Source organism: Bombina bombina, chromosome 1 (assembly GCF_027579735.1).
Source record: "Bombina bombina isolate aBomBom1 chromosome 1, aBomBom1.pri, whole genome shotgun sequence".
Classification (NCBI taxonomy): Eukaryota; Metazoa; Chordata; class Amphibia; order Anura; family Bombinatoridae; genus Bombina; species Bombina bombina.
The window spans coordinates 1,176,990,338-1,177,002,891 of NC_069499.1; the positions used below are offsets into that span (position 1 = coordinate 1,176,990,338).

The 12,554-nt window shown below is 42.5% G+C and overlaps 1 protein-coding gene across 1 annotated transcript in view; it reads left to right on the forward strand.

Annotated features, from left to right (window-relative positions):
- Window positions 1-12,554, forward strand: part of ITGB3 (integrin subunit beta 3) — a 211,378-nt gene that overhangs the window by 86,500 nt on the left and 112,324 nt on the right. The window contains exon 4 of the mRNA XM_053699744.1: window positions 5,413-5,665. Coding sequence (XP_053555719.1) covers window positions 5,413-5,665 — 253 coding nt within the window. The remainder of the gene's footprint in view (window positions 1-5,412; window positions 5,666-12,554) is intronic.

Genomic DNA, 12,554 nt, shown 5'->3' on the forward strand with positions numbered 1-12,554 from the left:
CGGGAGCTGAAGAGGTCCATGATCCGAATGAAATCTTCTGTCAACGGCATCTTCAATCTTCTTTCTTCCGGATCCATCTTGCAGACCTCCGACGCGGAACATCCTCTTCTCCCGACGCCTACTAGCCGAATGACGGTTCCTTTAAGGGACGTCATCCAAGATGGCGTCCCTCGAATTCCGATTGTCTGATAGGATTCTATCAGCCAATCGGAATTAAGGTAGGAATATTCTGATTGGCTGATGGAATCAGCCAATCAGAATCAAGTTCAATCCGATTGGCTGATCCAATCAGCCAATCAGATTGAGCTCGCATTCTATTGGCTGTTCCGATCAGCCAATAGAATGCGAGCTCAATCTGATTGGCTGATTGGATCAGCCAATCGGATTGAACTTGATTCTGATTGGCTGATTCCATCAGCCAATCAGAATATTCCTACCTTAATTCCGATTGGCTGATAGAATCCTATCAGCCAATCGGAATTCGAGGGACGCCATCTTGGATGACGTCCCTTAAAGGAACCGTCATTCGGCTAGTAGGCGTCGGGAGAAGAGGATGTTCCGCGTCGGAGGTCTGCAAGATGGATCCGGAAGAAAGAAGATTGAAGATGCTGTTGATAGAAGACTTCATCCGGATCATGGACCTCTTCAGCTCCCGCTTGGATGAAGACTTCATCCGGATCATGGACCTCTTCAGCTCCCGCTTGGATGAAGACTTCAGCCGGATCATGGACCTCTTCAGCTCCCGCTTGGATGAAGACTTCAGCCGGATCATGGACCTCTTCAGCCCCCCGCTTGGGCTTGGATCAGGACATCGGAGGAGCTCTTCAGGACGGATCGGTGAACCTGGCAGGGTGAAGATAAGGTAGGAAGATCTTCAGGGGCTTAGTGTTAGGTTTATTTAAGGGGGGTTTGGGTTAGATTAGGGGTATGTGGGTGGTGGGTTGTAATGTTGGGGGGGGTATTGTATGTTTTTTTTTTACAGGCAAAAGAGCTGAATTCTTTGGGGCATGCCCCACAAAGGGCCCTGTTCAGGGCTGGTAAGGTAAAAGAGCTTTGAACTTTTGTAATTTAGAATAGGGTAGGGCATTTTTTTTATTTTGGGGGTCTTTGTTATTTTATTAGGGGGCTTAGAGTAGGTGTAATTGTAACTTAGGTTAGGATTTATTTTACAGGTAATTTTGTAATTATTTTAACTATTTTAGCTATTAAATAGTTCTTAACTATTTAATAGCTATTGTACCTGTTTAAAATAAATACAAAGTTACCTGTAAAATAAATATTAATCCTAAAATAGCTATAATATAATTATAATTTATATTGTAGCTATATTAGGATTTATTTTACAGATAAGTATTTATCTTTAAATAGGAATAATTTATTTAATAAGAGTTAATTAATTTCGTTAGATGTAAATTATATTTAATTTAGGGGGGTGTTAGTGTTAGGGTTAGACTTAGCTTTAGGGGTTAATACATTTATTAGAATAGCGTTGAGCTCCGGTCGGCAGATTAGGGGTTAATAAGTGTAGGCAGGTGGAGGCGACGTTGTGGGGGGCAGATTAGGGGTTAATAAATATAATACAGAGGTCGGCGGTGTTAGGGGCAGCAGATTAGGGGTACATAAGGATAACGTAGGTGGCGGCGCTTTGCGGTCGGCAGATTAGGGGTTAATAGGTGTAGGTAGCTGGCGGCGGCGTTGTGGGGGGCAGATTAGGGGTTAATAAATATAATATAGGGGTCGGCGGTGTTAGGGGCAGCAGATTAGGGGTACATAAGGATAACGTAGGTGGCGTTCGGCAGATTAGGGGTTAAAAAATTTTATTAGAGTGTCGGCGATGTGGGGGGACCTCGGTTTAGGGGTACATAGGTAGTTTATGGGTGTTAGTGTACTTTAGAGTACAGTAGTTAAGAGCTTTATAAACCGGCGTTAGCCCAGAAAGCTCTTAACTACTGACTTTTTTCCTGCGGCTGGAGTTTTGTCGTTAGATGTCTAACGCTCACTTCAGAAACGACTCTAAATACCGGAGTTAGAAAGATCCCATTGAAAAGATAGGATACGCAATTTACGTAAGGGGATCTGCGGTATGGAAAAGTCGCGGCTGAAAAGTGAGCGTTAGACCCTATTTTGAGTGACTCCAAATACCGGCGGTAGCCTAAAACCAGCGTTAGGAGCCTCCAACGCTGGTTTTCACGACTAACGCCAAACTCCAAATCTAGGCCAGTGTGATTCACCTTACCTGGTGTTCCACGCAGATAAGGTAGTTTTGCGTACCAAACCTGGTTTTCTTCCTAAAGTTGTTTCCAACAAGATTATTAACCAGGAGATAGTTGTTCCTTCTCTGTGTCCTAATCCTGCTTCGAAGAAGGAACGTCTGTTGCACAATCTTGATGTAGTTCGTGCTCTAAAGTTCTATTTACATGCAACTAAGGATTTCAGACACACATCTTCCTTGTTTGTTATCTATTCTGGTAAAAGGAGAGGTCAGAAAGCGACATCCGTTTGGCCTATGAGACTGCTGGCCAGCAGCCTCCTGAAACTATTACTGCTCATTCTACCAGAGCAGTGGCTTCCACATGAGCTTTTAAAAACGAGGCTTCTGTTGAACAGATTTGTAAGGCAGCGACTTGGTCTTCACTGCATACTTTTTCAAAATTTTACAAATTCGATACTTTTGCTTCTTCGGAGGCTATTTTTGGGAGAAAGGTTTTGCAAGCAGTGGTGCCTTCCGTTTAAGGTACCTGCCTTGTTCCCTCCCTTCATCCGTGTCCTAAAGCTTTGGTATTGGTATCCCACAAGTAAAGGATGAATCCGTGGACTGGATACACCTTGCAAGAGAAAACAGAATTTATGCTTACCTGATAAATTACTTTCTCTTGCGGTGTATCCAGTCCACGGCCCGCCCTGGTAATTAAGTCAGGTGAATTTTTTTTTGTTTAAACTAGTCGCCACTGCACCCTATGGTTTCTCCTTTTTCTTCCTAACCTTTGGTCGAATGACTGGGGGGTGGAGCTAGAGGGGGAGCTATATGGACAGCTCTGCTGTGTGCTCTCTTTGCCACTTCCTGTAGGGAATGAGAATATACCACAAGTAAAGGATGAATCTGTGGACTGGATACACCGCAAGAGAAAGTAATTTATCAGGTAAGCATAAATTCTGGGTTTTTTTGTAATTTAGTGTTTGTTTGTTTTTGTAATTTAGTTTAGTGTATTTAATTGTATTTTAGTTTAGATATTTGTAGTTTATTTAATTTATTGATAGTGTAGGTGTATTTGTAACTTAGGTTAGGATTTATTTTACAGGTAAATTGGTAATTATTTTAACAAGGTAGCTATTAAATAGTTATTAACTATTTAATAGCTATTGTACCTAGTTAAAATAAATACCAAGTTACCTGTAAAATAAATATAAACCCTAAAATAGCTACAATGTAATTATTAATTACATTGTAGCTATCTTAGGTTAGGGTTTATTTTATAGGTAAGTATTTAGATTTAAATAGGAATATTTTAATTAATAATATTAATATTAATTAGATTTATTTTAATAAGAATTTAGTTAGGGGTGTTAGAGTTAGATAGGGTTATTATACTTAATATATATATAATATAATAACTATATTAACCCTAATATAATTAGGGTTAATATAGTTAATATATATAATATAATAACTATATTAACCCTAATATAATTAGGGTTAATATAGTTAATATATATAATATAATAACTATATTAACTATATTAACCCTAATATAATTAGGGTTAATATAGGTGGCGGCGGTGTAGGGGGATTAGATTAGGGGGTAATATAGTTAATATAGGTGGCAGCGGTGTAGGGGGATTAGATTAGGGGGTAATACATTTATTATAGGTGGCGGCGGTGTAGGGGGATTTAGATTATAGGCAAAAGAGCTGATTACTTTGTGACAATGCCCCGCCAAAAGCCCTTTTAAGGGCTGGTAAAAGAGCTGATTACTTTGGGGCAAAGCCCCAAAAAAAGCCCTTTTAAGGGCTGGCAATAGAGCTGTTTACTTTGGGGTAATGCCACGCAAAAAGCCCTTTTCAGGGCTATTTGTAGGGTTAGACTTAGGTTTAGTGGTAGGGATAGTTTAGTATTTTAGGGGTTAATTAATTTAATATAGGTGGCGGCGGTATAGGGGGATTGGATTAGGGGTTAATTAATTTAATATAGCTGGCGGCGGTGTAGGGGGATTAAATTAGGGGTTAATAATTTTAATATTGCTGGCGGCGGGGTAGGAGCTCACATTAGGGGGTAGTTAATGTAGCTGGCGGCGGTGTAAGGGGCTCACATTAGGGGGTAGTTAATATAGCTGGTGGCGGTGTAAGGGGCTCACATTAGGTGGTAGTTAATGTAGGTGGCGGCGGTGTAAGGGGCTCATATTAGGGGGTAGTTAATGTAGGTGGCGGCGGTGTAAGGGGCTCACATTAGGGGGTAGTTAATGTAGGTGGCGGCAGGGGCCGGGAGTGGCGGTTTAGGGGTTAATAACTTTATTAGGTGCGGCGGGGTCCAGGAGCGGCGGTTTAGGGGTTAATACATTTTTTACTATTAGGAGAGTGAGGGGGGATAGCGGATAGAGGGGTATACGTGTCGGGCTATGTTTGGGAGGCGTGTTAGACAGTACGGGAGATTTAATAACTTAGTCAGGTTTTGTAGGCGCCGGCAGTTTCTAAAGTGCCGTAAGTCACTGGCGACTCCAGAAATTTGTACTTACGCAGATTTCTGGACATCGCTGGTTTATCCGAGTTACGGCACTTTAGCATCTGGCGGCGGGGTATATTGGATAGCTCGAGTTGCGAGCTGAAACTACGGGCGGCGGGGGTTCCCTCGCTTGCGCCGCAAACTTTGATCTATATCGGATCGCGCCCCAAGTTACAAGAAACAAGTTTTTAAGTTATAATTATAAACAAACAAAAAAAAGGGATCTATAAATGATGAAGGGACTTAAAGGGACATTAAACCCACATTTTTTCTTTCATGATTCAGATAGAGAATACCATTTTAAACAACTTTCTAATTTACTTCTATGATCTAATTTGCTTCATTCTCTTGATATTCTTTCCTGAAAAGCATATCTAGATAGGCTTGGTAGCTTCTGATTGGTGGCTGCACATATATGCCTCATGTGATTGGCTCACCAATGTGCATTGCTATTTCTTTAACAAAGGATATCTAAAGATTGCAGCAAATTAGATAATAGAAGTAAATTGGAATGTTGTTTAAAATTTTATTCTCTATCTGAATTGTGAAAGAAAATTTTTGGGTTTAATGGCCATTTAATATAAGAACTTAACATAAGGAAAAAGTGAGGGGATATGGGGAGAGTAAATGTAAAATTATTTGGGAGATGTCATGAAGGAACAAGAGCATTTAATATTTATTTGTCCTTCTCTCAGACGATACCAAGGTTTTTACAGTGCAGGTGAGACAAGTAGAGGACTATCCTGTTGACATCTACTATCTGATGGATCTCTCCAACTCTATGAAGGATGATTTGAAAAAGTTACAGACACTGGGAACAGACCTGGCAGAAAAAATGCGTAGAGTAACCAGCAACTTACGCATTGGTTTTGGTGCTTTCGTAGACAAGCCCATGTCACCTTACACATTCATGTCACCTCCTGAAGTCATTAGTAACCCCTGCCTGCAGTGAGTATCAGCAATTCTTTCATATACACCTGTGAGGACCCAAGTAGTCTGTACTGAGTATTATATGCATGATATCTATATAATGACCTTGCTTTATAATTTCCATCAAATCTGTTCACTATCATTTACATCACACATGCACACACACAAACACGTGCACACACACGTAAGTACATATACATACACGTGTACACATATATGTACACACAAACACGCATACACGTAAATACAAATACATACACACGCGCACACTCACATATACTCAGTCAGTCACTCACTTTCTACTTTTCTTTAATAGTCATTATTTACTGTGTCTCATAATTTATCATTATTATTATTATTATTATTATTTAATCATTATTTCTCTTGCAAGGTGTATCCAGTCCACGGATTCATCCATTACTTGTGGGATATTCTCATTCCCTACAGGAAGTGGCAAAGAGAGCACACAGCAGAGCTGTCCATATAGCTCCCCCTCTAGCTCCACCCCCCAGTCATTCTCTTTGCCGGCTCTAAGCACTAGGGTCTCTCTACGGGAGGGTATAGTGAATGTGGTGTTAGATTTGTAGTTTTATATCTTCAATCAAAAGTTTGTTATTTTTAAATGGTACCGGTTTGTACTATTTACTCTCTAGCAGAAAAGTGATGAAGAATTCTGCTGAGAGGAAAATGATTTTAGCATGTTGTAACTAAAATCCACTGCTGTTCCCACACAGGACTGAGGAGTACCAGAAAACTTCAGTTGGGGGGAACAGTTTGCAGGCTTGACTGCAATGAGGTATGTTCATTCATTTATTTCTAGACAAGACTGAGATAATGCTAGAAGACTGACAAGATCCCCATGTGGGGAGGATAAGCTATGTTCTGAGACTTAGTATAGAATTGAATGCTTACTTAACAGGGCTAAATAGGCTGGTTGACACTAATGCAGGGCAATCAATTATTTATTTTAAGAAATACTCGTTGGAGACACTTTTTAAGCACTTTGGAGTGTTTTTCTGCGGTTTATTTTCCAAATGGCATAAATTTAGTCACCTAGAAGTGATTTTGGTAGGCCTTACAACTACGGAGTGGAGTGGGAGGGGCCTAATTTCGCGCCTCAGATGCGCAGTTAGTATTGAAATACAGTTTCATGCTGCTTCACATGGAGGGTCCAGCTGCTGATTGAGGACTTAAAAGAATCTTTATTTCTCCAACATAGGTGTGTCCGGTCCACGGCGTCATCCTTACTTGTGGGATATTCTCTTCCCCAACAGGAAATGGCAAAGAGCCCAGCAAAGCTGGTCACATGATCCCTCCTAGGCTCCGCCTACCCCAGTCATTCTCTTTGCCGTTGTACAGGCAACATCTCCACGGAGATGGCTTAGAGTTTTTTAGTGTTTAACTGTAGTTTTTCATTATTCAATCAAGAGTTTGTTATTTTCAAATAGTGCTGGTACGTACTATTTACTCAGAAACAGAAAAGAGATGAAGAATTCTGTTTGTATGAGGAAAATGATTTTAGCAACCGTAACTAAAATCCATGGCTGTTCCACACAGGACTGTTGAGAGCAATTAACTTCAGTTGGGGGAACAGTTTGCAGTCCCTTGCTGCTTGAGGTATGACACATTCTAACAAGACGATGTAATGCTGGAAGCTGTCATTTTCCCTATGGGATCCGGTAAGCCATGTTTATTACGATTGTAAATAAGGGCTTCACAAGGGCTTATTTAAACTGTAGACTTTTTCTGGGCTAAATCGATTGATTATTAACACATATTTAGCCTTGAGGAATCATTTTATCTGGGTATTTTGATATAATAATATCGGCAGGCACTGTTTTAGACACCTTATTCTTTAGGGGCTTTCCCAAAGCATAGGCAGAGTCTCATTTTCGCGCCGGTATGGCGCACTTGTTTTTGAGGACAGCATGGCATGCAGCTGCATGTGTGTGGAGCTCTGATACATAGAAAGGTCTTTCTGAAGGCATCATTTGGTATCGTATTCCCCTTTGGGCTTGGTTGGGTCTCAGCAAAGCAGATTCCAGGGACTGTAAAGGGGTTAAATATAAAAACGGCTCCGGTTCCGTTATTTTAAGGGTTAAAGCTTCCAAATTTGGTGTGCAATACTTTTAAGGCTTTAAGACACTGTGGTGAAATTTTGGTGAATTTTGAACAATTCCTTCATACTTTTTCGCAATTGCAGTAATAAAGTGTGTTTAGTTTAAAATTTAAAGTGACAGTAACGGTTTTATTTTAAAACGTTTTTTGTGCTTTGTTATCAAGTTTATGCCTGTTTAACATGTCTGAACTACCAGATAGATTGTGTTCTGACTGTGGGGAAACCAAGGTTCCTTCTCATTTAACTATATGTATTTTATGTCATAAAAAAATTTAGTAAAAATGATGCCCAAGATGATTCCTCAAGTGAGGGGAGTAAGCATGGTACTGCATCATCCCCTCCTTCGTCTACACCAGTCTTGCCCATACAGGAGGCCCCTAGTACATCTAGTGCGCCAATACTCCTTACTATGCAACATTTAACGGCTGTAATGGATAATTCTATCAAAAACATTTTAGCCAATATGCCCACTTATCAGTGAAAGCGCGACTGCTCTGTTTTAGAAAATTCTGTAGAGCATGAGAACGCTGATGATATGGTTTCTGAAGGGCCCCTACACCAGTCTGAGGGGGCCAGGGAGGTTTTGTCTGAGGGAGAAATTTCAGATTCAGGAAACATTTCTCAACAAGCTGAACCTGATGTGATTACTTTTAAATTTAAGTTGGAACATCTCCGCGCTCTGCTTAAGGAGGTGTTATCCAATTTGGATGATTGTGATTATCTGGTCATTCCAGAACCACTATGTAAAATGGAAAAGTTCTTAGAGGCCCCGGGGCCCCCCGAAGCTTTTCCTATATCCAAGCGGGTGGCGTCCATTGTTACTACAGAATGGGACAGGCCCGGTATACCTTTAGTACCTCCCCCCATATTTATAAAATTGTTTTCCTATAGTCGACACCAGAAAGGACTGATGGCAGACAGTCCCCAAGGTCGAGGGGGCGGTTTCTACTCTACACAAGCGCGCCACTATACCCATAGAAGATAGTTGTGCTTTCCAAGATCCTATGGATAAAAAATTAGAAGGTCTGCTAAAGATGTTTGTTCAGCAAGGTTCCCTTCTACAACCAATTGCATGCATTGTCCCTGTCACTGCAGCCGCGTGTTTCTAGTTTGAGCTAGGAAAGGCGATTATTAGTAATTCTTCTTCTTATGAGGAGATTATGGACAGAATTCGTGCTCTTAAATTGGCTAATTCTTTCACCCTAGACGCCACCTTGCAATTGGCTAGGTTAGCGGCGAAAAAATTCTGGGTTTCCTATTGTGGCGCAGAGCGCTTTGGTTAAAATCTTGGGCAGCGGATGCGTCTTCCAAGAACAAATTGCTTGACATTCCTTTCAAGGGGAAAACACTCTTTGGCCCTGACTTGAAAGAGATTATCTCTGATATCACTGGGGGCAAGGGCCACGCCCTTCCTCAGGATAGGTCTTTTCAAGACCAAAAATAAACCTAAGTTTCGTCCCTTTCGCAGAAACGGATCAGCCCCAAGGGCTACGTCCTCTAAGCAGGAAGGTAATACTTCTCAAGCCAATCCAGCCTGGAGACCTATGCAAGGCTGGAACAAAGGAAAGCAGGCCAGGAAACCTGCCACTGCTACCAAGACAGCATGAAATGCGGGCCCCCGATCCGGGACCGGATCTGGTGGGGGGCAGACTCTCTCTCTTCGCTCAGGCTGGGGCAAGAGATGTTCTGGACCCTTGGGCGCTAGAAATAGTCTCCCAAGGTTATTCTCTGGAGTTCAAGGGGCTTCCTCCAAGGGGGAGGTTCCACAGGTCTCAGTTGTCTTCAGACCACATAAGAAGACAGGCATTCTTACATTGGGTAGAAGACCTGCTAAAAATGGGAGTGATTCATCCTGTTCCATTAGGAGAACAAGGGATGGGATTCTACTCCAATCTGTTCATAGTTCCCAAAAAAGAGGGAACGTTCAGACCAATCTTAGATCTCAAGATCTTGAACAAGTTTCTCAAGGTTCCATCGTTCAAGATGGAAACCATTCGAACACTTCTTCCTTCCATCCAGGAAGGTCAATTCATGACCAAGGTGGATTTCAAGGATGCGTATCTACATATTCCTATCCACAAGGAACATCATCGGTTCCTAAGGTTTGAATTCCTGGACAAGCATTTCCAGTTCGTGGCGTTTTCTTTCGGATTAGCCACTGCTCCTAGGATTTTCTCATAGGTACTAGGGTCCCTTCTGGCGGTGCTAAGACCAAGGGGCATTGCTGTAGTACCTTACTTGGACGACATTCTGATTCGAGCGTCGTCCCTTCCTCAAGTAAAGGCTCACACGGACATTGTCCTGGCCTTTCTCAGATCTCACGGATGGAAAGTGAACGTGGAAAAGAGTTCTCTATCTCCGTCAACGAGGGTTCCCTTCTTGGGAACTATAATAGACTCCTTAGAAATGAGGATTTTTCTGACAGAAGCCAGAAAAACAAAACTTCTAGACTCTTGTCGGATACTTCATTCCGTTCCTCTTCCTTCCATAGCGCAGTGCATGGAAGTGATAGGTTTGATGGTAGCGGCAATGGACATAGTTCCTTTTGTGCGCATTCATCTAAGACCATTACAACTGTTCCTGCTCAGTCAGTGGAATGGGGACTATTCAGACTTGTCTCCGAAGATACAAGTAAATCAGAGGACCAGAGACTCATTCCGTTGGTGGCTGTCCCTGGACAACCTGTCACAAGGGATGACCTTCCGCAGACCAGAGTGGGTCATTGTCACGACCGACGCCAGTCTGATGGGCTGGGGCGCGGTCTGGGGATCCCTGAAAGCTCAGGGTCTTTGGTCTCGGGTAGAATCTCTTCTACCGATAAATATTCTGGAACTGAGAGCGATATTCAATGCTCTCAAAGCTTGGCCTCAGCTAGCGAGGGCCAAGTTCATACATCAACCATCAGGGGGGAACAAGGAGTTCCCTAGCGATGGAAGAAGTGACCAAAATCATTCTATGGGCGGAGTCTCACTCCTGCCACCTGTCTGCTATCCACATCCCAGGAGTGGAAAATGGGGAAGCGGATTTTCTGAGTCGTCAGACATTGCATCCGGGGGAGTGGGAACTCCATCCGGAAATCTTTGCCCAAGTCACTCAACCGTGGGGCATTCCAGACATGGATCTGATGGCCTCTCGTCAGAACTTCAGAGTTCCTTACTACGGGTACAGATCCAGGGATCCCAAGGCGGCTCTAGTGGATGCACTAGTAGCACCTTGGACCTTCAAACTAGCTTATGTGTTCCCGCCGTTTCCTCTCATCCCCAGGCTGGTAGCCAGGATCAATCAGGAGAGGGCGTCGGTGATTTTGATAGCTCCTGCGTGGCCACGCAGGACTTGGTATACAGATCTGGTGAATATGTCATCGGCTCCACCATGGAAGCTACCTTTGAGACGAGACCTTCTTGTTCTAGGTCCGTTCGACCCACTCCAGCTGACTGCTTGGAGATTGAACGCTTGATCTTATCAAAGCGAGGGTTCTCAGATTCTGTTATTAATACTCTTGTTCAGGCCTGAAAGCCTGTAACCAGAAAATTACCACATAATTTGGTATATCTGTTGGTGTGAATCTGCAGGATTCCCTTGGGACAAGGTTAAGATTCCTAAGAGTCTATCCTTCCTTCGAGAAGGATTGGAAAAAGGATTATCTGCAAGTTCCTTGATGGGACAGATTTCTGCCTTGTCTGTGTTACTTCACAAAAAGCTGGCAGCTGTGCCAGATGTTCTAGCCTTTGTTCAGGCTCTGGTTAGAATCAAGCCTGTTTACAAAATTTTGACTCCTCCTTGGAGTCTCAACCTAGTTCTTTCAGTTCTTCAGGGGGTTCCGTTTGAACCCTTACATTCCGTTGATATTAAGTTATTATCTTGGAAAGTTTTGTTTTTGGTTGCAATTTCTTCTGCTAGAAGAGTTTCAGAATTATCTGCTCTGCAGTGTTCTTCTCCTTATCTGGTGTTCCATGCAGATAAGGTGGTTTTGCGTACTAAACCTGGTTTTCTTCCAAAAGTTGTTTCTAACATAGACATTAACCAGGAGATAGTTGTGCCTTCTTTGTGTCCTAATCCAGTTTCAAAGAAGGAACGTTTGTTACACAACTTGGATGTAGTTCGTGCTCTCAAATTTTACTTAGCAGCTACTAAGGTTTTCAGACAAACTTTGGCTTTGTTTGTTGTTTATTCTGGTAAACGGAGAGGTCAAAAAGCAACTTCTACCTCTCTCTCCTTCTGGATTAAAAGCATTATCCGATTGGCTTATGAGACTGCCGGACGGCAGCCTCCTGAAAGAATCACAGCTCACTCCACTAGGGCTGTGGCTTCCACATGGGCCTTCAAGAACGAGGCTTCTGTTGATCAGTAATGTAAGGCAGCGACTTGGTCTTCACTGCACACTTTTTCTAAATTTTACAAATTTGATACTTTTGCTTCTTCTGAGGCTATTTTTGGGAGAAAGGTTTTGCAAGCCGTGGTGCCTTCCATTTAGGTGACCTGATTTGCTCCCTCCCTTCATCCGTGTCCTAAAGCTTTGGTATTGGTTCCCACAAGTAAGGATGACGCCGTGGACCGGACACACCTATGTTGGAGAAAACAGAATTTATGTTTACCTGATAAATTACTTTCTCCAACGGTGTGTCCGGTCCACGGCCCGCCCTGGTTTTTTTAATCAGGTCTGATAATTTATTTTCTTTAACTACAGTCACCACGGTAACATATGGTTTCTCCTATGCAAATATTCCTCCTTTACGTCGGTCGAATGACTGGGGTAGGCGGAGCCTAGGAGGGATCATGTGACCAGCT